General features: G+C 36.5%; 1 protein-coding gene across 1 annotated transcript in view; it reads right to left on the bottom strand.

The window, feature by feature from the left end:
* Nucleotides 1-27482, bottom strand: part of NAV3 (neuron navigator 3) — a 426206-nt gene that overhangs the window by 65517 nt on the left and 333207 nt on the right. Inside the window, exon 23 of the mRNA XM_051962478.1 lies at nucleotides 8012-8095. Coding sequence (XP_051818438.1) covers nucleotides 8012-8095 — 84 coding nt within the window. The remainder of the gene's footprint in view (nucleotides 1-8011; nucleotides 8096-27482) is intronic.

The raw sequence follows: 27482 nt of genomic DNA, 5'->3' as shown, positions 1-27482 counted from the left end.
CTATGAGAAAGAATTTGACCAATATTTGAAAGTGAAATAGGAGTTTTTACTCCTTTTGTAATTGAAAAAAATCTCCATTAATTTGTGGGGAAGAGACATTTCACAGCAGTTAAGATTACAATGGCTTTTTAGTTAGGACCACTGTTGAAGATCTACCTGCACTCTCACCTGTTCTTATTCAATGGAAAACTGATACACCAATGTGGGTAGAACAGTGGTCCTTAACAAGTGATAAAATTCGGATTTTAGTAGGTATGGAGCAAGAGCAACTTGACCAAGGACACTTACAACCTTCTCTAAGTTCTTGGAATTCCCCTGTATTTGTTGTAAAAAAAACAATTTTGGAAAATGGAGGATGTTGATTGATTTAAGAAAAGTAAATGAACAGATAGAAACTATGGGAACTCTTCAGCCTGGGCTTCCATCTCCTACTCAATTACCTAGGGAATGGCCTCTTTGGGTTATAAACATTAAGGATTGTTTCTATTCTATTTCTCTAGATTAGGAGGATATGAAAAGATTTGCCTTTTCAGTGCCCAATATTAATTTACCTGAGCCCTATAAAAGATATGAATGGACAGTTTTGCCACAGGGAATGAAAAATAGCCCTATGTTTCAAATGTATGTTGCTGCTACTCTTATTCCAGTAAGAAAAGCATTTCAATATTACATTACATGGATGATAACTTGGGATGTGCACCTGAGGAGCAAATGTTAGAAGCAAGTTTACAAAAGACCATAGAAACACTAAGGAACTACAAATTGCATATAGCTGCAGAAAAAATTCAAAGACATATTCCCTTTTCAATATTTACATTATGAAGTATATCCTAAGGCACTTACAGTACAAAAACTTTAAGAACAGAGAAGTTGAACACCTTAAATGACTTTTAAAATTAATAGGAGATATCCAATGGATGTGTCCAGTGATAGGCTTAACTACCAATCAACTACAACCATTATATGACATTTTAAGGTGAGACAGCGCTTTAAATTCACCATATCAGTTTACAAAAGAAGCTCAAGAGTCTTTGAGAGAAGTTGAATTGGCTTTATCCAATGTGGTTGAAAAAGTTACTCAAAAACTCTTGGAAATATCAGTTTTTGCTACATGAGAGGCACCCACAGCAGTCCATCAAGGATACAGTGTAATAGAGTGGGTGAACTCCCAGAACAACCAGAACAAAGCCTTACTCCTTACCCAGTGCTTGTGGCTGGAATTTTATTAAAGATCATTAAGCAAGCAGTACAATTATCTGGGATAAGACCTGACAAGATATATGCCTTTTATACTAATGCACAAATTAATGTATGCTGTGACACCATCCCAGAGTGGCAAATTTTGTTGGCCACAGCTCCAAATTTTACACATGGGTCTCCATTAAAGATAATGGATAAAGATAATATTACATGATTGGCAATGGATTCTTGGAGAAAAGGTTTCTAAGGTTTCTCTTAAGGGACCAAGTATCTTTGTAGATGCATCCAAACATTTGTGCTGTATATTCTCATGATTTAAATATAAAGAGAGTAGACAGAACTCCTTTTCAACCCACTCAGCAGAATGAGTTGTATGCAATCATGTTAGCTCTTACTTATTATCCAGGAGATAAAAATATAATATCTGATTCAGCCTATTCAGTAGATGTGGTACAAAGAATTGCCACAGCCCAAAAAAATTTGCTGCTTCTAATATATACCAGCTCTTTAAGGAACTTCAAGAGCAAGTGAGAAAGCATCCAGATAAGATTTATATCTTGCATGTCCACTCTCTCCACTTGGACTTCTAGGTCCTGTTTTTGATGGAAATTTAAAGACAGATAGCATCCTAACAATGTTAGCCAATACTCCTTTATTTCAAGAAGCCCAAGAATCTCATTCTAAATATCATCAGGCTGCTCAAGCTTTGCATTTACAATTTGGGATAACAAAAGAGGAAGCTAGGAGCATAGTAAAAAGCTTGTACAGCTTGCCTTCCCTTCCACGCTCCTACACTGACATCAGGGGAGAACCCTTGTGGTTTGAGAACCAATGAAATTTAGCAAATGGATGTGACTCATTATAAATCTTTTGGTCGTCTGTCTTTTATCCATGATGTAGTAGACACCTTTTCAGGATTTACTTTTGCAATACCAGCAGCAAAAGAGACAACCCGAGTGGTCACTGAATTCCTTATACAAGCTTTTGCAATTATGGGTGTGCCACAAGCAATAAAAACAGATAATGGATCTGCATATACTTCTAATTTTTCACACTTTTATGCACAGTATAAGATTTTACACACCACTGGCATACCTTTTAATCCTCAAAATCAGATAATAGTAGAGAGGAGAAACAGAGACATCAAGATGCTCTTCCAAAAACAAAAGAAAGTGGGAGCCACAGGTAACCCTAGAGAATTTCTAAATTTAGCTCTCTATACTATTAATGTTTTAAATTTTCAACAAAGAAACTGGCTCCAGCAGTGAGGTATAAAACCCCACCAGAAGGGCAGTGTCCAGTGCGAGCAGCTCCACTATCTTTAAATAATTGCCAAGTAATGTGGAGAAACCCAAAAAGTGGTGAATGGAAGGGACCAGATAGGTTAACTGCTTGAGGGAGAGGGTTTGCTTGTATCTCTACAGATGGAGAAGGAATCAGATGGATACCAATGAGAGCCATATTCATCTTGTCCATTGGAGAGAAACAGAAACAGAAAAAAACCTCGAAACAAAGGAGAAGACCTAAGAAACATCTGACACTCTAAGAGCATGGCTGATAATGGGACTGTTACAGAATTTCAAAACCAGCAGGAATCATTGGATTTCCTGAGAGAAAAAAATATTGATAAGACTGTTACAGAACTTCAAACCAGCAGGAATCATTCGATTCCCTGAGACATGATAAGCTTGATACAGGACTTCAAAATCTGCAGGCATCATCGGATTCCCTAATACATAAGGGAAAGTTTATTATATAAGTCTATTGCAGGATTTCAAAACTTGCAGGAATTATTGGATTCTCTGACACATGAAGTAATGGACAATAGATTGGTTTTGTACTATTTCTAGGATTTATGGACATGTATAATTCCTCCTGTTGATTCATGCTGTTTGTTACATAATACCTCCCATGTTGATAGATTTATTTATACCTGTTTTGAGTAAGACCCTTCAGAAACCTGCTAATGTGGTTTGAATTTACATTTCCTTTGGTGTTTACATCTCCCTTCCTGAGATGTCAGGAAGGGTGTGATCACCTCCTATTTGGGGGTTCTCACTTCCCTGAGAAGTCAGGGAGGGCATGACCATCTATGTTCTAAAACAAAAGAAAGCAGGAGATGTTATGGGCCAGAACTCTGAACTTGAAACAAGGATACTTACAAGGTGCTAACTAAGTGGAATTGATAAGACAATGGTTATCTAGTTTAGCATGGTGATTAACAGTTCTCTAGTTCAATATGATTGATTTAATCTTACAACAAATAATGGTTCCCTAGTGATATAATGATTGGCTTATATTCAGTATGATGAATGGATTTAACTGTAATAGAGCATATAAGCTGGAACAAACTCAGCCAGGGTGGGACTCAGAGACAGATTCACTTCATCTCATACCATCATGGTAGCTGGCCTCCTGTACTTCCCCCACTAAGATCAAGGCTGCTCTAAAAGGCTCTCTGGAAAGCTGCCCAGCCCCAGGGAAGGAGACAATAAAGAATCTGGACTTTAACAGCTGGCTATTCTTGTGGTGATTACTCAGCTAAAAAGAAGGCTGCTCCAAGACCTCCAGAAAACTACCAAGAACACTACACTAGGGAACATTATAAAATATAAAATGTATAAATTTGATTATATTAAATTAAAAAGCTTTTATACAAACAAAACCAAATGCAATCAAAATTAGAAGAAAAGCCTCACTGACAACTGAGTCAAATTTATAAGAATATAAGTAATTCCACCACAATGGATATATAGTCAAAAGATAGGAACAGGCAGTTTTCAGATAAAGAAATTAAAGTTATATATAATCATATGAAAAAAGTTCTAATTTTTGATGAAGGAAATGCAAATTGAAATAATTGTGAGATACTACTTCATGCCTATCAGATTGACTAATATGAGATAAAAGGGAAAATCAATGGAGATGTGAGAACATAAGGCATTGTTGGTGAAGTTGTGACCTGATTCCATTATTCTAGAGAGCAATTTGGAACTATGACCAAAGGGCAATCAAACTATGTATAACCTTTGATTCAGGTCTTTGACCCAAAGAGATTATAAAAAAGGGAAAACATCTGCATTTACCAAAATATTTATCATAGTTCTTTTTGTGGTAGCAAAGAATTGGAAATTGAGAAAATGTCCATCAATTGGAGAAATGGCTGAACAAGCTGTGGTATATGGATGTAATGAAATATTACTATAAGAAATGATGAGAAGATGGAATTCAAGAAAACTTGGAAAGATGTAATTGACATTGAGTAAAGTGAGCAGAAGTAGAGCATTGTACACAGTAATAGCAACATTTTATAATGATTAAATACGATTGACTGAGTTCTTCTAGCACAGTAATATAAGACAAGTCCAAAAGACTCATTGCTTTTTGTAGAGGGTCTCAGTCAGTGGGGAAATTCTGGGTGAGGTATAAGACTGTTCAGCCCAGAGGGAAACTGCTAACAATGTCTGGTTCATTTTCCCATCTCTGCTAAGGACTCTCAGCCTTCCTGAGAAGTTAGGGAGCAGTGACAACCTGTGTTGTGATTGAAGCAGAGTGATACCAGGTGGCAAACTACACACAATAGCAAATTATTTATGTGGTCCCACGTGCGCAGTATACACTTAGCACACGCCTAGTGTTTTTGTTACTTAAGGATATGAGGTATAAAAGGGGGAAAGTCCATTAAATAAATGGACTCCATTTCCCCACAGGAGTCCCACCTCTTCACTTCTCCGCGAGGATGGTATATTTTAATCACTGGTGTGGGGGCTCTAGAAAGCAATGGTACATTTTGTCACCCCAACTTGGGGGTTCTAGAAAGCAGGACACAACAGCTATTCACATCTAGAGATATAACTATGAAATCTGAATGTAGATTGAAGCATATTATTTTCACTTTTTTGTTTTTGTTTTTGTTTTGTTTGTGTCTTTTCCCTTTTGTTCTATTTCTTCTTTCACAATATCACAAATATGGAAATGTTTCTATGATTGTCCACGTATAACCTATATCAAATTGCAATTTTGGGGAGGGAAAGGAGAAAGAAATTGAAAAGCATCATCTTATAAAATGAATGTTGAAAATTATTTTTACATGTAATTGGCGAAAAAATAAAATACTATTTACAAACAAATAAACAAACAAACAAGACTTCAATGCTTACCTATTATTTACTAAGTTCAAATTATTTTTCTGTTATCCAAGATCATTTTTATTAAGATGTCTCCCTATCTTCACCATATCTTTATTCATTCTGTCCCTTCTGTCCCTTATGTTTATTCTACTCCTTGACATTCTTTGTTAAACTTCTACCCATCATGTGCAACACAATACAAATGTCATTGCTTTTTTTTAATAGCTTTTTATTTACAAGATATATGCATGGGTAATTTTTCACCATTGACAATTGCAAAACCTTTTGTTCCAACTTTTCCCCTCCTTCCCCTATCCCTTCCCCCAAATGGCAGGTTGACCAATACATGTTAAATATGTTAAAGTATAAATTAAATACAATATATGTATACATGTCTAAAAAGTTAATTTGCTGTATAACAAAGTCAGACTTTGAAATAGTGTACAATTAGCCTATGAAGGAAATCAAAAATGCAGCAGACAAAAATAGAGGGATTGGAAATTCTATGTAGTGGTTCATAGTCATCTCCCAGAGCTTTTTCACTGAGTGTAGCTGATTCAGTTCATTACTACCCTATTGGAACTGATTTGGTTCATCTCATTGCTGAAGATGGCCAGGTCCATCAGAATTGATCATCATATAATATTGTTGTTGAAGTATATGATGATTATCTGGTCCTGCTCATTTCACTCAGCATCAGTTCATGTAAGTTTCTCCAGGCCTTTCTGAAAACATCCTGCTAGCAATTTCTTACAGAACAATAATATTCCATAATGTTGATATACCACAGTTTATTCAGCCATTCTCCAATTGATGGGCATCCACTTAGTTTCCAGTTTCTGGCCACTACAAAGAGGGCTGCCACAAACATTCTTGCACATACAGGTCCCTTTCCCTTCTTTAAAATCTCTTTGGGATATAAAACCAATAGTAACACTGCTGGATCAAAGGGTATGCACAGTTTGATAACTTTTTGAGCATAGTTCCAAATTGCACTCCAGAATGGCTGGATTATTCAATGCCATTGCTTTTTGATGCCCTTCTTTCAGTAATGACCTTTTTCCCTTAGTCTTTACAAAGCACTTTTGCTTGTGTTTCTCTCCCTTTCAAGTGCATTTATCGTTTAATTTTATTTTTATAATTAGCTGTGTTAGTTTCTTATCCTATGCTAGAATAAAAGTTAATTCAGAGAATTGATCAAGTTAATTAATCTTCAGACTTTTCTTCATACCTTAGCCCAGTACTTTGGTATTTAGAAAATCAATAGTTTATCTCCATGTTTTCTATGTTCCAGACAAAGAGGTCTCCTTACTATTACACAAGCAAATCACTATCTCCTTCTCCTGTCTTTTCCTCATGCCTCAAATATTCCCCTTCCTTATCTTCATTGCTTCAAAGCTCAGCTAGGAAACTATCACCTACTTGAAGCCCATCTTAAATATCCCATTTGTTAGCACCCTCCCCTTTTTATTTACTTGAAATAATAGTTATTTCTCAGAAGATATGTTGCTTTTCTTCAGTAGAATGGGTTCTTTTAATTTTTGTTTCTCTTTCACAAATTCCTATCAAAGTATGTGATGCTTAGTATGGAATTGAATTATGTTTAGGAAATGAGTCAGTAATGTTTTATTATCTATAACTCTGGAGAAGATAGTCTTCTGAGTATAAGAACTAAAGTCAATAAGGTCCATATTCAAATAAAGCTTCAAACATTTACTAGTTCTTCGACTTTGAATAAGTTACTTTAAAAATCTCTTTGCCTTAACTACCTCAAATGCAAAATAGGGAGAATTAATAGCCTTATCTCTCAGGATTGTTTTAAGAATCAAATGAAATATACTTATCATAATACTTGATATATATTGGGCATTTAATAAATGCTTGTTTCTTTCTTTCCTATAATTGGGAACTTAGCATGGATGTTTTACTATTTTTATAATGTCCTCTCTAAAAGAAACTTTTTCCAGGTATATTTTATTGTTGTCCAGTAATTTTTCAGCCATGTCCAATTCTACATTGTCCTATTTCTAGTTCAGTACTGTTGCTTCTGTTCAATTGTTTCAGTGGTGTCCAATACTTGGTGAATCCATTTGGAATTTCTAAGAAAAAATGCTAAAGTGGTTTGCCATTTCTTTGTCCACATCATTTTATAGATGAGGAAACTGAGGTAAACAAGGTCAAGTGACTTCCCAGGGTCACACAATTAGTAAATATCTGAAGACAGATTCAAATCTAGAAAGATAAGTCTTCCTGCACAAGACCTGGCACTCTCTCTAGTATCTAGTTGGCCTTCTAGCTATATAAAATTCCTAAATGTCTTATTTTCCTTCTGATAATACTATTTCTTTTCCTTAACATTTAGTCTTCAGAGAAAATTTCCAGATAGTAGTGAAATACTCTTGAGAAAATTTAAGATATTTTTAACATTGATCTTCCAATATGGATTAAGTTGAAAGTTAGAGTTCCTTTAATTAAATTGTGTAAATGAAAGATTTTTATTTTTCAACTTCTGTTTGTCAGTGCAAATGGAAAACTCTGGACTATTAAGAGCTAGAGCTTTATTAGGACTGTGTGTCAAAATCTCTAAAAAGAAGATACAACCTCTATTGTTCAAGCAGTCATACACCTGATACAATTTGTTAAATCTTCCTGTGTTCTAGAATCAATTATTATAAACATACCTTTTGTTCTGCTGTCATAGTTAAGCTCTGTAGACGGCCAGTCATATTCCCTAAGCTTTTTTCGAAAGCTGCTACTAAATGAGCCTGTGAAAGAAATGGAAGAAATGTTTTAAATGTCATCCAAGTCTTACAAAAATGAGGTAAATGGAAAAATAATCTTCATTGCATAAATGCTTAATATCAAATGTTATCTTTAGCTAAACCACATGCAGACATATACAATCTTTAAGCTGGGTTTAAATCCAAAAAACCTATTTTTAAAATAACAAATAAATAAATAACTCATCAAGTGCCTAGTATATGAATAAGCACTGGAAATAGGATGCAAAAGGCAACTGCTGCCCTCAAGGACTCATGGATTAGGATTAGAAGGACCTGCATTCAAACAGTAAAGAGTCTCATTACATGTGTGTTTCTAGGCAATTCTGCTTACCTCTGTACCTCAGTTTCCTCATTTGTAAAATGAGAGGATGATACATTTCTTATAAATAAATATATATCTCTAAATGCATGTTCTGTTTCTAAGTTCTATTTTAATCTTCCTTTGATATTAATTTTCTTTTGCCAGTTTTCAGTTTCATCAGCTCATTCTTTCAGTCCCTGGATACCTCATTTGAATTCTTGTACTATACAGGAATGAAACCTCACCATTAATTACTCCTGATTTCCCCATGACAGAAACAACTGACACTGAGAAGTACTGGAACTAGTCCTAAGCCTCCAATTTTTCAGAACTAAAGCTCTAAAAGAGGTCTATGAGAACATGTTCCAAAGTTTTATGCTTTCCTGATGACCTTTGAAAATAACTTTTCTGCTTTGACAATACTCTTTTTCAAGTGAGAGACATCTGTTGACACATGTAACATTAGCTTTTCTTTTCCTGCTTTATAGGCTTGAGCCTACAAGATTTGTCCTTGCTTTAGAAACCATCTTCAATAAAAAGACTTAACTTCTTTTTCTGCCCTCCAAAGGAGGCAGCAAACATCTATTCATAGATAATCATATTTAATCAGCAGCATTTTCTTTCATATGCTTTTCTTTTTGGGCTCAGTGGTTTTATTTAAAATTTTGGAGAGGCAGAGCCAAGATGTCATGGTAAAGGCAAGAACTTGCCCCACCCATCTCCCACACTACTCCAAATTCCATTAAATAATGACTTTATACAAATTTTAGAGCATCAGAACATCAAAAAAGATGGAGTAGAACATTTCCCACCTGAAGACAATTTAGAAGCTCAGCAGAAAAGGTCTGTGACAACAGAGTGGGAATCCTGGGGCAGGGCATGACAGTGCAGCCCCAGCCCCAACCTGGACTGACTTCTTAAAACAGTGGCAGTACTGGTACCTTCTAGACCTCTCAGCTCAGATTCACCAAAGAGAACCTGGAAGGTCAGCAGAAAAGGTTTATAGAACCAGTGGGAAGTCAGTACAGGCCAGGCTCCAGCCCCAACTCCAGCCAGGACCTCTGAATTAGCAGCAGTGCTGGAGGCTTCTGGACCTTTCATCCTGGGGACACCAGGGAAGATTCAGAAGGTCAGTGGAGAGGGTCTGTGGCAATGAGGTAGGAGTCTGGTGTGCAGTCCCAGTGGAGCCCAGGTCAGCAGAGCCCTGGCCCTGGCCAAGGAACTAGATCTTACAGCTACAGTAGGGTGGGATCACATCTAATAGCTACAGGGCAGAATAAAGTACATGTGATCAGATTCCTAGAAGGATTTCTGAAAACAGCTGCACAAACTCCCTGGAGCTTGGGACAATACACTGTTTACCATGGAAACAGAGCCTACTTTAACAAAGAGTTAAAAACTGAGAAAATGAATGGAAAACAAAAGAAAAGTTTCTGAACATTGAAAGTTATTATGGTGACAAGGAAGATCAAAATACACACTCAAAAGATGATAACAAAGTCAAAGCTCTTACATCCAAAGCCTCTAAGAAAAATAAGGATTGGGGGCTCAGGCTATGGAAAAGCTCAAAAGGGACTTTGAAAATCAAGTGAGAGAGATTAAAGAAAAATTAGGAAAAGAATTGAGAGGTGCAAAAGAAAATACACACACACACACACACACACACACACACACACACAAACTAATAAGGAAAAGAATGCCTTAAAAAGCAAAATTGGTCAATTGGGAAAGGAAGTACCAGAGCTCACTGAGGAAAATAATTTCTTAAAAAATAGAATTGAGCAAATGGAAAATAATGACTTTATGAGAAATTAAGATACAATAAATCAAAATCAAAAAAGTGGGGGGGGGAATAGGAAAAAAAATGAAATATCTCATTGGAAAAACAATTGATCTAGAAAATAGATCCAGGAGAGATAATTTAAAAATTATTGATCTACCTGAAATTATCAAGGAAAACTGCCTGATATTCTAAAACCAGAGAGTAAAATAAAAATTGAAAACATCTATTGTTACCTCCTGAAAGAGACTCCAAAATAAAAACTCTCATCCAAAAAACAAACAAACAAACAAACAAACAAACAACTACAGCCAAATTTCAGAACTCCAGGATCAAGGAGAAAATATTGCAAGCATCCAGAAAGAAACAATTCAAGTATAGTGAAGCCACAGTCAGGCTAAAACAAGATTTAGCAGCTTCTACATTAAAAACTGGAGGGCTTGGAACATGATATTCTAGAGAGCAATGGAGCTAGGATTGCAATCAAGAATTACCTATCTAGAAATCCTTCAAAGGAAAAGTTGGTCATTCAATGAAACAGGATTTTCAAACATTCTTGATGAAAAGACCAGAGCTGATTGGAAATTTTGATTTTCAAATACAGGACTCTAGAGAAGCATAAGGAAGTAATCAGGAAAGTGATATAAAGAACTTAATACGGTTTATCTATTTAGATTCTTACATTAGAACATTCCTAATCATTAGAACATTCTCGTTATTATGGCAGTTAGGAGTAGATATAGACAGAGGGCACAGGTGTGAGTTGAATATGAAGGGATGATATCTTTTTAAAAGTGATGAAATAGGGATGTGAGAGGAATATACTGAGAGGAAGGGAATGGTGCAAATTATCTGCCATTAAAAAAAAAAAAAGAGGGGGAGGAATGGAAAAGCTTTTATATACAGTAGGCAGAACAGGGGAGGGTGGGGCAGGAGGAAGAGAGGGAAGAGAGAATGAATGAACCTTACTCTCATGAAAATTAACTCAAATAGGAAACAACATACATACTCAATAGGGGTATAGAAATCTACCTTATTCTTCAGGAAAATAGGAGGTGAATGGGATATGGAAAGGGAGGAGTGTGATAAAAGAAAGGGCATATTGGGGGAGGGAGTGGTCAGTAGCAAAATCCTTTTGAAGAGGGACATGGTGAAAGGAGAGAGCTAATAAATGGAGGAAAATATAATTAATAATAGTAATTGTAAAAAAAAATTAAAGCAAGTTTCTGGGATGGAATATCTCTGGGAAAAAATGAACAGATTGCTCTCAGGGAAAAAAAAAAAAACTGGAAAATCCTTCATGAACAAAGTGCAATAGTCTGTATACAAAGCTGTAAATGACTTTGTTATTTTCAGTAGTACAATCATCCATGCTTACTCTGAAGAACTTATGATGGAAAATCCTATTCATAACCAGAGAAAAACTGATAGGTTATGAATATAGATTGAAGCATTCTTTATTACTCTATCTCTCCATTTTTAACTTATTTTTTCTTGAGGGTTTTAATTTTCATTTGGATAGAAGATCTAGGTTTTCTTTCACAACTTCACTTTTATGAAAATGTTTTGCATAACTTCCCATGTGGTTTCTTAATTGTAGGTGGAGTTAAGAGAGATAAGAAAAGTCTTAAAAATAAATGTTAAAAAAATTGTTTTGAATGTGGGGAAAAATATTAAATATATAAAGTAAAAAAATGTTAAGAATAATAGTCATCCAATTCTAAAAGATTCATTATGAAAAATGCTATTCACATCTAGACATAAAATTATAGATCTAAATGCAGATTAAAGCAAACTATTTAAAAAATTAGAGAAGGTACTCTAAACAGTTCTTTTGTATTAATCTTAATTACTAAAAGATAAAAATAATCAATTCATCAAGAGAAAAAAAAGTGGATGTACCCATAAATTTTCAATTAGGGATAGTTGTTTCCTTTTTGAAAATATTTGTTAAATTTAACAAAGCATCATCAAATTTTTTCTTTTTGTAATGCAAAAAGAATTATTTGACATAACAAAATAACACACAAGTGAAATGTATTTTAATATGAGGCCTCATTCATATTTATAGTTAAAACATCACAAATTAAATCAGAAAATACTGAAAGTGTTTTCATCCAAAGAAGTCATCTGGAATCCATTTATTCTCTCACCATTGGACAGGAATAGAGTTAAACTATCTACAACAAATGAACTCTATTTTTAAGTAAATGAGAAAAAAGAGATTCTATGAACTCAGTTTGGCTGATAGAGGATCTGGGAGGACCCAGGACTTCTTTGGGGATTAATTCATCATTTATAAAACAAAAGATTCGAATAGATCATATCTATGATCCCTTCCAACTCTAAATTGTAAACCAGTGCATTTTCCCCCAAACTGATAGCAGCCTAATTTCATAGCATTCTTTCTTTCAAGGATGAGTCTTTCATTTCCATTTTGTTTACTTTTATAACTGCCTTCAGATATTACCACCTGACTTAAAAGAAGGAGAGATATTGAGGTGGTTAGGGAACCAAATGATGTGGTTAGTGGCAGTACAGGAAAACCCCTCTTTGGTCTGCACAGGTCCAATGTGAAAGAATTCATGAACGCGAAAAGTTTGGATGGCAAAAGGAAAGTTTTATTGGCACTGAGAAGTCAGTTTTTGCTAGGAAGACTGACTTCTGAGTGACAAAGTCCTAGCAGAGAGATAAAGGTCCTAGCAGAGAAATTCTGGCAGAGAGATAACAAAACATTTATCACTGATAAGAGAATGTCTCTTCATAGCAGGTGGGAGTCCTGGTAGGCAGCTGTGCCAAAGGGAGAAAGGTCCCTTGACATGGCATGATTCCTACTTCAGGCCTCTGCAAATAAATGAGCCCCAAATTGCCCTTAAAATGGGAAATCTGAGACTGAAGTTTCAAGTGAATGAAATTACTTTAATATTGTCACTGCCCCCAAGCCTAGATTTCCAGTTGTATAAGATCACTTAAGTTTGAGCTAAATAGGACTAATTTTCAGCTCACTATCAGGACCAGATCTCCAGTTAAAAGAGACAACTTAAATTCAAGCTAAGTAAGGAGTGGTCCTGGGCCAATCTTAATGAAACCACTTAACTGCCACAAAGGGTGGATCCCTGTCAGGAGAGTTTCAGGGCTAACCCCAAAAGTCAAGAACAGTTTCAGGGTACTCCATCAATGGCTGGAGAGAATGTTGCTCTTCCAAACTTCACTCAAATGCTACATGTATCCTTAACCAGAGTTAAAACCAAATTATTTTTAATTCACTAGAAACAGGGAAGAAAAGACAATATATTATATTCCGAGGAAATACTTAGGAAAGTTCTTTTACATAATTGACACAATGATGAATCTGTCTTGGAAAGAAGTGCTTATTAACCTTTTCCCACCATTTATTATTTATTATTATTGTAAACAATAATCAACAGAGATTATGTAAACAGTCAATAATTCTATCAAATATTTGTGTGTATAGATAGTTTTGGGTTATTACAAGATGAATTGAATTTCAATAGTGCACTGCTGAGGAAATTTTGTGTGTCTATAAATTCACAGGGGAATATTTCTCTTTAAAAATTAAGTAATCGCTTGTGGATTTTATCAAAGAAATTATTTTCAAGAGAGCCATATGGATCTGTTTGGTTTAACAGAAATATGCCAAGTTATTTATCTGGAAAGAAAAGGGCAGGGATAGAAGATAAAGTAGTAAGAATGTGAGAATTTCCTATTTAGAGTCTCTAAGCATCATGATATTTCATGATATTTTTACCATGATATTTCCTCTTAGAAATATCATAAACACTTTAATAAAAAATTTATGACTTTCAAGATACAAGAAAAGATCCATAGATAACTCAGTTTTCCTTTAAAAGAAATGTTCCTATTAATTCATTGTTATTAAACATCCTGTTGAATAGTGAAAGTAGGGTATTAGTATTACTAGGTCTTTGAAGGTTGTTCAATAGGACTAAGACAGGTATTGGGGAGAAGAGGTATACTGTCAAAAAGTATTCTATAAATCATGGAGTTGCGTATTTTTTTGTCCTCTTTAATGTTTTAAATGTTTTTCCAATGAAAGCTGTAACTAGAGGGTTTACATATTAGCTGAGAGAAGAGTCATATTTCATACAATACAATATTTGAGATACCAAACTCAAAAACTTTTTTTTCAAATATAGGAGAATCTATAGTTATGTGGCTGAATGACACGAACCCTCTTAAAGATGACCTCATATGTTCCTTTCAAGTTTGTACAGCCAAATGCTGAAGGAGGATACTCTCCACAATAGGATATCCCTATATCATTTATAGGTATATAAAGATAACACAGGAGTCACCTTGGAGAAAATTAATTTGTAAAATTTTTTCTTTAGTCTGGAAATTCTGAAGTTTGGCCACAATATTCCTTGGAGTCTTTATTTTAGGGTCTTTTTCAGAAGATGTTCCATGAATTCTTTCAACGCCTATTTTCCCTTCCAGTTCTATTACTTCTGAGCAGTTTTCTTTGATGATTTCCTGTAAAATAGTATCTAGGCTCTTTTTTTCATCATAATTTTCTGGTAGTCCGATGATCCTCAGGTTATCTCTCCTAGATCTATTTTCCAGGTCTGTTGTTTTTCCAAATAAATATTTGACATTTTTTTCCAATCTTTCATTTTTTTGGTTTTGCTTGACTGATTCTTGATGTCTCAATGAATCAGTCAAATATTTGTTCAGTTCTAATTTTTAGTGAGTTATTTTCTTCATTAGCTTTTTTTTTTTTTTTTTTTTTTTTTTTTTTTTACTTCTTTTTGTATATGTCTAATTGATTTGTTTTGCTCTATGGAATTTTTTTTCCCATTTCACTAATTTTTTTTTTTTTTTTTTTTTTTTTTTTTTTTTTTTTTTTAGTGAGTCATTTTCTTTTTCCAATTCGCAAACTCTGTTTCCCTGCACTTCTTGGGAGTTTTTTTACCTTTTCCAATTCACATTTCAGGAAGTTGTTTTCTTTTTCCACTTTATCAAATTTTTTCTTTTAGTGAGTTATGTGTCTTTCCCCATTTCTCTTCTAGCTCTCTTTTAAGGTTTTTAATAGTCTCTTCTAGGAGAGCCTTTTGTATTGGAGACCAACAATCGTCTGGAGACTGTCTGCTATTAGTCTCTTCAGGGTTGAAAAGCTGTTCTCTTTCTGTGTAGAAACTATCAATCGTTCTTTTGATTTTTTTTACTCATTTTGTTAAAGCCTGTAAGGTCTGCCTTCAGAGCCAGGAGGTTACTAGCTTCCTCTGCAGAGCAGTGAAAGGTATATGGACAGATAGCTGTCCTGCCCACCGGCTACAAAAAGCAGCGAGGTACTGGAGTGCTCTGGGAAAGAGTTCCCCACCCCAAAGTAACTCAGGCCTGCAGGGCCGGGCTGGGAAAGTGCCTTTCAAAGAACCTCAGCTGTGTGAGATAATGACTGCCCTGGGGCTAGACACTTAGCAGTGAGAGTTTCACTGCCCCAAGCCAAACCCTGCCCTGGGGCTGTGGGTATTAGTAGCTGAGCAGTGAATGGATTTGCAGGGACCGGAAGTATCTGCCCGGGAAGAGCAGTCAGCTGGGGAGGTTTTATTGCCCCAGGCCGAGCCCCCCACTCTGCCGATTAGAGGCTGCCCAGGCTGTGCCTCGCTGCCATGCAGATTAGTAACTGCCCCAGCAAAAGCCCCGAACTGCCGGATGTGGCCACAGGGCTGTGGTAAGCCTGAGTCACTTCCGGGTTTGAGGGGTTACAGCCAGATCTCGTTAGGTTCTGGCGGTTTTTAGAGGACCCTCTGTTTTAGGCTTTAACTGCTCTGCCAGTTTACTGCTTTGTAATCAAGGCAGAGCAGTTAGCTTATAGCAGAGTCCTCCCTATAACTTCTCTAGCCACAGAGATCACCCCTGCCCAGTCTGCTCAGGACGCTAGCCTCTCCCTGCCTGTTCTAGTCTGTTCTTGGCGCCTCAGGACAAACCTTTCCTGGCGAGCTTCTGGATTGGCTGGTAAGTTGTAGTGCTTCTTATCTTCATGAATTTAAGCAGTGAAGAGTTATTTTTGAGTCTGGATTAGATAGTTGGTTATGAGGGGAATGAGAGGAGCTTAGAGAGTCGTGTGTGCCTGCTCCGCTATCTTGGCTCCCGAGAAAATTAATTTGAAAGATAACATTCGCATCAATTTTGCTTACTGGACTCAGAAATCAAAAAGTGCTAGATTCAAGACCAGCCTGTAACATTTACTGTTTGACTACTAAAAACTAATTTAACAAGAGACTCATTTTAAAAATAAAAACAATGATACCTGAATTTACCTATATTCTATATATCTATGTGTCTAATGGATAAAAGCTGTTTTGCAAACTTCAAAGTACTACATAAATTGTATCTGTCATTTTAAATAATATCATAATTATTTTGTTTTCTTTTTGCCATTATCCCCAGAGTATTAGAGGCAGCAATAAAATCAAATGCATTTTTTCCATGCAAACAAACCTAGTTTGCCAGACAAGAGAAAGAAGGTGAATAACTTTTTTATCTTAAATCTACTGAATTTATCCTAGTAGGAATACTTCACAGTGAAATAAACTATGATTTGTTCATTTTCTTTAAAGGAAATTTCCAAGAGAATAACTGTTTACATTACAGTGGTTCCCGAACTTGTTTTCAGTATCTTTATCCTATTAAAAATTATTGAGGATCTCTCCAAAGCGTTTTTGTTTATCTAGATTATATTTATAGACATTTTCCATATTGGAAATAAAAACTATTTTTGAATTTGTAGACCCTCTAAAAGGTTTTCAGAAATCCCCAGGATTCTCTAGACCATACTTTGAGAACTACTGGTTACAACATTACTAAAAAGCAAGATTCCAGATGATGATCTTCTAAGCCTCCTTGGAATTGCAAGGATAAGTGAATTGTTTTCCCAAATTAGACCATCAGCAAGTATTGTCCCTGAAGATTAGGAATTTAGGGGCTTTGAGGTTTAATTATAAAATTGTTATTGCATCAATACACAAGCTTGAATAAACCATTTCATCTATTGCTGCCTATTTCATCAAATTTCTGAGAGAAAAAATACAAAAGCATAGATTATTGTTATAGAAATATGAATTATTAGAGAATAATCTTTAGGAGTGAATTATTGCCATATTTTGGAAACCTCAGAGAAGTAAATAAAATACTTGTTATGCTTTAAATAATACTGAGCACAGATTCCCAATCAGGTCAAAAACGGAGAGAAGGCAATCCACATTTCTGATCAGCTATATAGCAAAATAACATTCCTCAAGAAATTTTACGGTAACTGCATCACTTTAATAGTTAAATACCTTATGCTTCTGCATATGGCTTTTCAAATAAAGCACAAACTATTTATCCTGTCATTAAAAGAGTCTGCATAATCTGACTTTAGTTTACTTGTCTGGCCATAGACAAATAGCTCCATTTGAACCACAATAGACTCTGGCTTTCATTCATTGGTCACCAATAAGTCCCAGTCTAAGCATCACTAGCTCATTGCTTGGGTTTTGATGACTCAGAGTGAGTATAAATAACAATTGTTTTTTTTGTTCTAGCCAGAACCTCTGAGGTTCTTCACTTCCCACGTTGACTCTTTTATGAAGAAAAAATAGGCCATTTTTTGCCTCAAATTTTACCTAGTCTTTAATGACTGAATGGTTGCCTCAACCAGACTGAGATCTGGGAAACAGTTTAAAAAGGACAAGTTCTCCCACTATATCCTGGGCCATCTCTAGTTGTAAAGGGCAGGAACTTTGGAGAAATATACTTAAGGCTCAGTATGATTGATTTAATCTTACAACAAGGTAGTAACTCAGTGGAATTGATAAGACAATGGTCATCAGTACAGGGCTGAAACTATTGGGTTGATGCACTGAGGTCAGTACTGCTGAGTGCTTGAGGCTAACTACTGATTGGCCAATACTCTATGGGCATATGCTTGGAAAATGGTCCTTTCCACTATCCATACTGGTTCAATGATTGGTGTATAGAGGATTGTAGGAGGGACTAGGGGGTGGAGTAAGAGAAGTGAGGAACACACACTTTGGCAGTAGACAGGGGAGAAAGCAGTTGCAGAGAATCTGCTTCCATCCTGTTCAATCCTGAGTCTAAGACCAAGAATAAAGACTGAGGACTTTTGCTTATCCTGACTCCGGCTGATTCTGGGGTGTCCTGGGTGCTAGCGCAGTCATCACATTTGGCTCCCAAGTGTGGGAACCAAGGACCCTACTTTCACTGAAGAAGTCTCTAGTCTCCAGTGACCAGGAAATTAGGTGAGTATTTTAATAGACAAACAGGAAACTTACTTTCTTAAGGGCTAAACTAATAACTTTTTCTAGCTGCAATAGGGAAGATATCGGGAAAAGATTCTCCCCCAGCCCCAGCCCTAGTCCCACCCCAAACCCCAACCCCACCCCAAAGGAAATCTGCAGGAAGCATACTCAGACTGATAAAGAGACAGGGCTTATTTATGATTTGTATGCAGATTGATGGATTCCTGGATATATTAGAATGTACATCCCCTTGGTTCTTTGATGAAGAAAAGATAAGCCTAGATAAATGGAAACTTGTAGGAGATCAACTATGGGACTATTATAATAATGATGGTTCTGAGTCACTTTCCAAAGAAACGCTATAAATATATACAACATAATACAATTGGACTTAAAAAACTCTGCAAGTTATAATAAAAAGAAAAGTTTTCAGAATGGACAGATGAGGAAGTGTGAGGAAAATGAGGAAGACAAAAGAGGGATTAAAGAATATCACCAGAGGGCATGGGGAGTTAAATGACAATGAGTGGTGAAGGGTGTGGTGATTCTGGCTCTCACAAAGCAGCTTCAACCCTGCCTAAACTGGAATTGGTTCTTGACATGCCCCCATCAACTTCACCTTCTGGGATGGAAGGGGAAGAAGTAGTAGGAGGGGCTGTGACACCACCAGCACCTCCTCCCAAAAAATCACCCCCTCTTATGACTAGATTGCAAAAGGCAGTAGTTAAAGCCAGGGAAGAAGGCCAGAATTTAAGTGATTTGCAATTGGAAATGTATCCAGTGTTCAAGAGTTTGACTCTTCAGGTCAAGAAAGTAGAAGATACGCTCCTTTTGATATAGAAATCCTCAAAGACCTGAAAAAGGCTTGCACTCTTTATAGGGTTACATCAATTTATGTTAAGATGTTATTACAGAATTTGGCTTATGAAGTCTTAACCCCTAGGGACTGGAAATCTATAGCAAGGACATGCTCAAGCATGGAAATCTATAGCAAGGAACCTGGACAAAACTGTTGTGGCTTTCTGAATATAGTGAGCTCTGTAGGACACAAGCCCAACAAAACAGTCATAGTGGAGTTAATCCTCCAATCACCTATGACCAACTAACAGGTGTAGGTACTTATGCAGAATTTCAGTACAGATTAATTACCCCTTAGCAGCTTATAGGCAAATTGCTGCTGCTCCTATCAAAGTATGGGCTTCGCTTCCCAATAGAAATGACAAGGGTGAAGCCTTCACAAAAATAACACAAGGGTCAAATGAACCCTTTGCTGATTTTGTGGGATGTCTCCAGATTGCTGTCATACGAATTAATGGTGAAAATGCAGTAACAGACATTATGATAAGGCAACTTGCTAAAGAAAATGCTAATAAGATTTATAGAAGAATTATATTAAGACTACGCAAAGATGCTCCTTTAGGGGAGATCATAAGATGCTGTGCCACTGTGGGCAAAATGCCTTTAATAGCCAGAATGCAGACTTCCCAAAATCCAAACATGGGGAGACAGGGTCCCTTTTGGCAAGAGATTTCCAGAAAGACTCGTCAATGCTTTCAGTGTGGTAAAGTAGGGCATCTGAAAGCTCAATGTTGGCATAGAGACAGAGTGAGAAAACAGGGTGGGAGAACAAGACCCAAAACCCTATGTCCAAAATGCAACAGAGGGTTCCACTGGGATCAGAATGTAGACTGATTCAGGAAAACAGGATGAGGGGCCCAGCCCCAGGGCCCAAGACAAAAACACTTAGGGCATGATGGCAGCCAATGCTATATCCAGAGAGTGCCTAGAAGTCCAGTACCCAGACATGACCAACCAGCCAGAAAGCAATATAATGGGAGAAAGGGATTACAATTGGGGAGAATAGAGTTGTATGCAGCTGGGACAACTGAGATACCCCTGGAGAGGTGAAATCTGTTCCTCTCCAGCCTATGGATCCCTTGCCTCCAGGAACAGTAGGCTTGACCATTTTACCTCCTGAGTGTACTTACAAAACAGTGTCCATCCACACACTGATGTGGGAAACTGGGGAATATGTAGATAATATGCCACTCACTAATACAGGTAGACAATGTGTGACTTATCACCAGGAGAAGTAATAGCGTCAGATTTACTGATAAAGACTCCTAATAAGCAATCTGGTGTTAGTCGCCCAGATTCTGATTCTGAACAACAAAATCCAGGAATATACTGACAGCAGTTGTGACAGTTGATTGATCTATGCTCACTATCTACATAAATGGCATACAATTAGGAGGATTGGTAGACATAGGTGCAGATCGTATGGTCATTAGAGGTGCCACATGGCCCAGTCACTGGCCAAAGATTAAGGCAGACACCTACATGTCTGGCACAGGGGGATCAATAGTAACTGAAGTTAGTGCTACCCCTTTGAGATGGATATTTGAAGGTAAAACAGGAGTTTTTACTCCTTTATAGTTGAAAAAATCCCCATCATTCTGTGGGGAAGAGACATTTTACAACAATTAGGATTACTAATGAGTACTTCAGTTTTTTAGGCAGGGCTGCTGTTGAAGGCCTGCCAACACTTTCACCTGTTCCTATCCAATGGAAAACTGATACACCAGTGTGAGTAGAACAGTGGCCCTTAGATAGCAATAAAATTCATGCTTTATTAGATATAGTACAGGAGCAATTTGATCAAGGACACTTACAACCTTCTCTAAGTCCTTGGAATTCCCCAATATTTGTTGTAAGAAAGAAATCTGGGAAATGGAGAATGTTGACTGATTTAAGAAAGATAAATGAACAGATGGAAACTATGGGAACTCTTCAGTCTGGGCTTCCATCTCCTACTCAAATTACCTAGAAAATGGCCTCTTTGGGTTATAGACATTAAGGATTGTTTCTATTCTATCCCTCTAGATGAGGAGGATAGGAAAAGATTTGCCTTTTCAGTGCCCAGCTGTAATGGGCTGAGGCTTGAGTTGATGCACTGAGGTCCCAAGCACATGAGGCTAAATAGTAATTGGACCATACTCTATTAATATATAAGCTTGAAGAAAGAATGGCCCCCGCCCACCCTTTGTGCAAGTCCTGATGTGTTATATAGGAAATGACGATTTTGGTGGGTGGAGGCAGGGGAGTGGAAAAGGAAGGGGAAGGAGGACTGCTTGCATTGCCCTTGCGACGGCCTTTCAGTTCAGATCTCTCTCTGCTAGCTGACTTCCTGTCACAGCTGCCCATATTGCTATTGCAATCCTTATTCACCTCTTCACTTCAATAAAGATTGAAGATTTTTCCCTTAACCTAAATTCCTGACTCTGACTGATTTTAAATACACGGTCATTACACCCAGCATTAAATTAGCTGAGCCTTACAAAAGATATGAATGGATAGTTTTGCCACAGGGAATGAAAAACAGTCCTACTATGTGTCAAATGTATGTTGTTGCTGATCTTACTCCAATAAGAAAAGCATTTCCAAAAGTTATGTTACTACATTACTACTTTTGCAATACCAGCAGCAAAAGAGACAGCCCGAGTGGTCACTGAATTCCTTATACAAGCATTTGCAATTATGGGTGTGCCACAAGTCATAAAAACAGACAATGAACCTGCATATACTTCTAAACATTTTGCACACTTTTCTGCACAGTTTAAGATTTTACACACCCGACTTCCGGCCAAGATGGTGGAGAGGAGGCACATAGCTGTGTAAACTCCGCATTTTTCTCTCAGAGTCCATTTCATTACAAGCCTTTGAATTAATGTGTGACTCAAAAAATCCTTGAAATTCGCCAGGAAAGGTCTGTTTTTGCTCGAGGGTGGGATGGTTTTAGATCGGGCACAGGCTGAGGGCAGGCAGCAGCAGCGAGAGCACAGGAGGCAGCTCACAGGCGAGCAGACCAGAGAGGGGTGGGGTATGATCTCAGCTGTCTCTGTGGGGGGAGCTTTGCTACATGATTGGATACTTTGCCCTGGTAGCAAGTCAGTAGCCCCGCAGAGAAGCTAAAAACACTGGGGGTTGAAGAATACAACCCCAAACAGCTGGAGTCTCTCAGGACCTGGCCACCCCTCCTCCACAGCATCTCAGCACGCTCTCGGAATCTCAAAGCACAGGCACAGCACAGTCCTGCTAGTGCCTCGCTGCTACTCCACAGTCTGCAGAGGAAGCTCGGTAACACCACCTAGCCCCTCCCCAAAAAAAGCAGACTCCATTTAGGGTTTTTTTCTTTTTGCTAGTTTGTCTTTGATTCTTCTCTGACAAAATAAGCAAAAAATTGAAAAGGACCTTAACCCATGACAGCTTTTATGCAATAGAAAGCAGATTCTAAACCCTGAGGAGACTAAAAACAGATTGTCTCCAGGTGAATCCCCAAAGGAGGAGATCATTTGTTCCTCAGCACAGATGAACCTCATAGAAGAAATTAAAAAGGCTCTCACAAGAGAGCTAGAAGAAAAATGGGAAAAGGAGAGGGAGGCTTGGCAAGAGAGTCTGGAGAAGTCATCCCACTCATTTAAAGACAGAGTAAATAAAGAAATTAAATCCTTGAAAAATAGGATTAGTGAACTGGAAACAGAAAACAGCTCTCTAAAAAACAAAATTGGTGAAATGGAAAAAAATTCCATAGAACAAAGGAACTCAATTGGACAATTAGAAAAAGATATTTAAAAAGTAAGTGAAGAAAATATTTCATTGAAAATCAGAACTGAACAAATGGAATTGAATGACTCGAGGAGACAAGAAGAATCAGTCAAACAAATCCAAAAAAATCAAACAATGGAAAAGAATGTGAAACAACAGACCTGGAAAACAGATCTAGGAGAGGCAATCTGAGAATCATTGGACTCCCAGAAAAGTATGATGAAAAAAAGAGCCTGGATACTATTTTCCAGGAAATTATCAAAGAGAACTGCCCAGAAGTCATAGAAACAGAGGGTAAAATAGACATTGAAAGAATTCATCGATCACCTACTGAAAGGGATCCTAAAATCAAAACACCAAGAAAAATAGTGGCCAAATGCCAATACCCTCAGATGAAGGAACAAATACTACAAGTGGCTAGAAAAACCCAATTCAGGTATCGAGGAGCCACAATAAGGATCACCCAGGATCTAGCAGCATCCACATTAAAGGGTTGAAGGGCCTGGGATATGATATTCTGGAAGGCTAAGGAACTTGGTATGCAACCAAAAATAACTTACTCAGCTAGAATGAGCATCTTTTTTCCAGAGAAGAAGATGGACATTCAATGAAGTAAGCAAATTTCACCTATTTTTGATGAAAAAGCCAGAACTTAAAAGTTTGATCTACAAATATAGAACTCAAGAGAAATTTTAAAAGGTAAAGATTAATCTTGGGAACTATATTTCTGATATAAAGATGTATAAAGAATACATGTATAACTTGTTCTAGAAAGTAGATGTGGAAAGGACATTGTACCAGAAAAAGGGTAAAGTGGGGGTAGTATATCGCATGAAGAGGCATAGGAAACCTATTATATCTGAGAGAAAGAATGGAGGGGGATGAATATAGTGGGTATCTTACTGCCTTCAGAATTGGCTTTAAGATAAAAATTTTAGACATATTCAATCTATGATGAAACTTCTCCCACCTCATTGAAAAGTGAGAAGGGAAAAGTGAAAAGGGAAGGAATAAGCTAAGTGGAAGGGAATACGGAAACTGGGAGGGAAAGGGGTAAGATAAGGGAAGGAACTCTAAGGCGGGGGGAGGGACACTAAAAAGGGAGGGCTGTGAGAAGCAAGTGGTGCTCACAAGCTTAATACTGGGAAGAGGGGTAAAGAGGAAAGAAGGGAGAAAAGCATAAACCGGGGTTAACAAGATGGCAAGTAATACAGAATTGGTCATTCTAACCATAAATGTGAACGGGGTAAACTCCCCCATAAAGAGGAAGCTGTTAGCAGAATGGATTAAAAGCCAGAATCCTACAATATGTTGTTTACAGGAAACACACCTGAAGCAGAGAGATACATGCAGGTTAAAGGTAAAAGGTTGGAGCAAAATCTACTATGCTTCAGGTGAAGTAAAAAAAGCAGGGGTAGCCATCCTGATCTCAGATCAAGCTAAAGCAAAAATTGATCTAATTAAAAGAGATAAGGAAGGGCACTATATCTTGCTAAAGGGTAGCATGGATTATGAAGCAATATCAATATTAAACATATATGCACCAAGTGGTGTAGCATCTAAATTCTTAAAAGAGAAATTAAGAGAGCTGCAAGAAGAAATAGACAGCAAAACTATAATAGTGGGAAATCTCAACCTTGCACTGTCAGAATTAGCTAAATCAAACCACAAAATAAATAAGAAAGAAGTCAAAGAGGTAAATAGAATACTAGAAAAAGTGGATATGATAGATCTCTGGAGAAAATGTAATGGAGACAGAAAGGAGTACACTTTCTTTTCAGCAATTCATGGAACCTGTACAAAAATTGACCATATATTAGGACATAAAAACCTCAAACTCAAATGCAGTAAGGCAGAAATAGTAAATGCATCCTTTTCAGATCACGATGCAATGAAAATTACATTCAACAAAAAGCCAGGGGAAAGTAGACCAAAAAATATTTGAAAACTAAATAATCTCATACTAAAGAATGATTGGGTGAAACAGCACATCATAGACATAATTAATAGCTTCACCCAAGAAAACGATAATAATGAGACATCATACCAAAATGTATGGGATGCAGCCAAAGCGGTAATAAGGGGAAATTTCATATCTCTAGAGGCCTATTTGCATAAAATAGAGAAAGAGAAGGTCAATGAATTGTTCTTGCAACTAAAAATGCTAGAAAAGGAACAAATTAAAAACTCCCAGTCAAACACTAAACTTGAAATTCTAAAAATAAAAGGAGAGATGAATAAAATTGAAAGTAAAAAAAAAAAGTATTGAATTAATTAATAAAACTAAGAGTTGGTTCTATGAAAAAATCAACAAAATAGACAAACCCTTAGTAAATCTGATTAAAAAACGGAAAGAGGAAAATCAAATTGTTAGTCTTAGAAATGAAAAGGGAGAACTCGCCACTAATGAAGAGGAAATTAGAGCAATAATTAGGAGTTACTTTGCCCAACTTTATGCCAATAAATTTGACAAATTAAATGAAATAGAAGAATATCTCCAAAAATATAGCTTGCCCAAGCTAACAGAGGAAGAAGTAAATATCCTAAACAGTCCCATCTCAGAAAAAGAAATAGAACAAACTATCAACCAACTCCCTAAGAAAAAATCCCCAGGACCAGATGGATTTACATGTGAATTCTATCAAACATTTAAAGAACAATTAACTCCAATGCTAACTAAACTATTTGAAAAAATAGGGATTGAAGGAGTCCTACCAAACTCCTTTTGTGACACAGACATGGTACTGATGCCTAAACCAGGTAGGTTGAAAACAGAGAAAGAAAATTATAGACCAATCTCCCTAATGAATATTGATGCTAAAATCTTAAATAAAATATTAGCAAAAAGATTACAGAAAATCATCCTCAGGATAATACACTATGACCAAGTAGGATTTATACCAGGAATGCAGGGCTGGTTCAATATTAGGAAAACTATTAGCATAATTGACTATATCAATAACCAAAGAAACAAAAACAATATGATCATTTCAATAGATGCAGAAAAAGCATTTGATAAAATCCAACATCCATTCCTAATAAAAACACTTGAGAGCATAGGAATAAATGAACTTTTCCTTAAAATAGTCAGGAGCATATATTTCAAACCTTCAGTAAGCATCATATGCAATGGGGAAAAACTGGAATCTTTCCCAGTAAGATCTGGAGTGAAGCAAGGTTGCCCACTATCATGATATTATTCAATATTGTATTAGAAACACTAGCCTCTACAATAAGAGTCGAGAAAGAGATTAACGGAATTAGAGTAGGCAATGAGGAAACCAAAGTATCACTCTTTGCAGATGATATGATGGTATACCTAGAGAACCCCAGAGATTCTACTAAAAACTATTAGAAATAATTCATAATTTTAGCAAAGGAGCAGGATACAAAATAAATCCCCATAAATCCTTAGCATTTTTATACATCACCAACAAAATCCAACAGCAAGAGATACAAAGAGAAATTCCATTCAAAATAACTGTTGATAGCATAAAATATTGGGGAATCTATCTACCAAAGGAAAGTCAGAAATTACATAAGCAAAATTACAAAAAAGTTTCCACACAAATAAAGTCAGACTTAAATAATTGGAAAAATATTAAGTGCTCTTGGATAGGCCGAGCGAATATAATAAAGATGAGAATACTCCCTAAACTAATCTATTTATTTAGTGCTAAAGCAATCAGACTTCCAAGAAAATATTTTAATGATCTAGAAAAAATAACAACAAAATTCATATGGAACAATAAAAAGCCGAGAATCTCAAGGAAATTAATGAAAAAAAACAAAAAAACAAAAAAACAAATGAAGGTGGCCTAGTTGTACCTGATCTAAAATTTTATATTAAAAAGTAGCAGTCACCAAAACCATTTGGTATTGGCTAAGAAAAAGATTAGTTGATCAGTGCAAAAAGTTAGGTTCACAAGACAGAATAGTCAACTATAGCTATCTAGTGTTTGACACCAAAGATCCTAACTTTTGGGATAAGAATTCATTATTTGATAAAAACTGCTGGGATAACTGGAAATTAGTATGGCAGAAACTAGGCATGGACCCACACTTAACAGCATGTACCATGATAAGATCAAAATGGGTCCATGACCTAGGCATAAAGAACGAGATTATAAATAAATTAGAGGAACATAGGATAGTTTACCTTTCAGACTTGTGGTGGAGAAAGAAATTTGTGACCAAAGGTGAACTAGAGACTATTACTGATCACAAAATAGAAAATTTTGATTATATCAAATTAAAAAGCCTTTGTATAAACAAAACTAATGCAAATAAAATTAGAAGGGAAGCAACAAACAGGGAAAACATCTTCACAGTTAAAGGTTCTGATAAGGCCTCATTTCCAAAATATATAGAGAACTGACTCAAATTTATAAGAAATCA

This window comes from Antechinus flavipes, chromosome 5 (genome assembly GCF_016432865.1).
Source record: "Antechinus flavipes isolate AdamAnt ecotype Samford, QLD, Australia chromosome 5, AdamAnt_v2, whole genome shotgun sequence".
NCBI classification, from domain to species: domain Eukaryota; kingdom Metazoa; phylum Chordata; class Mammalia; order Dasyuromorphia; family Dasyuridae; genus Antechinus; species Antechinus flavipes.
This window is presented reverse-complemented; position numbering and strand designations above follow the sequence as displayed.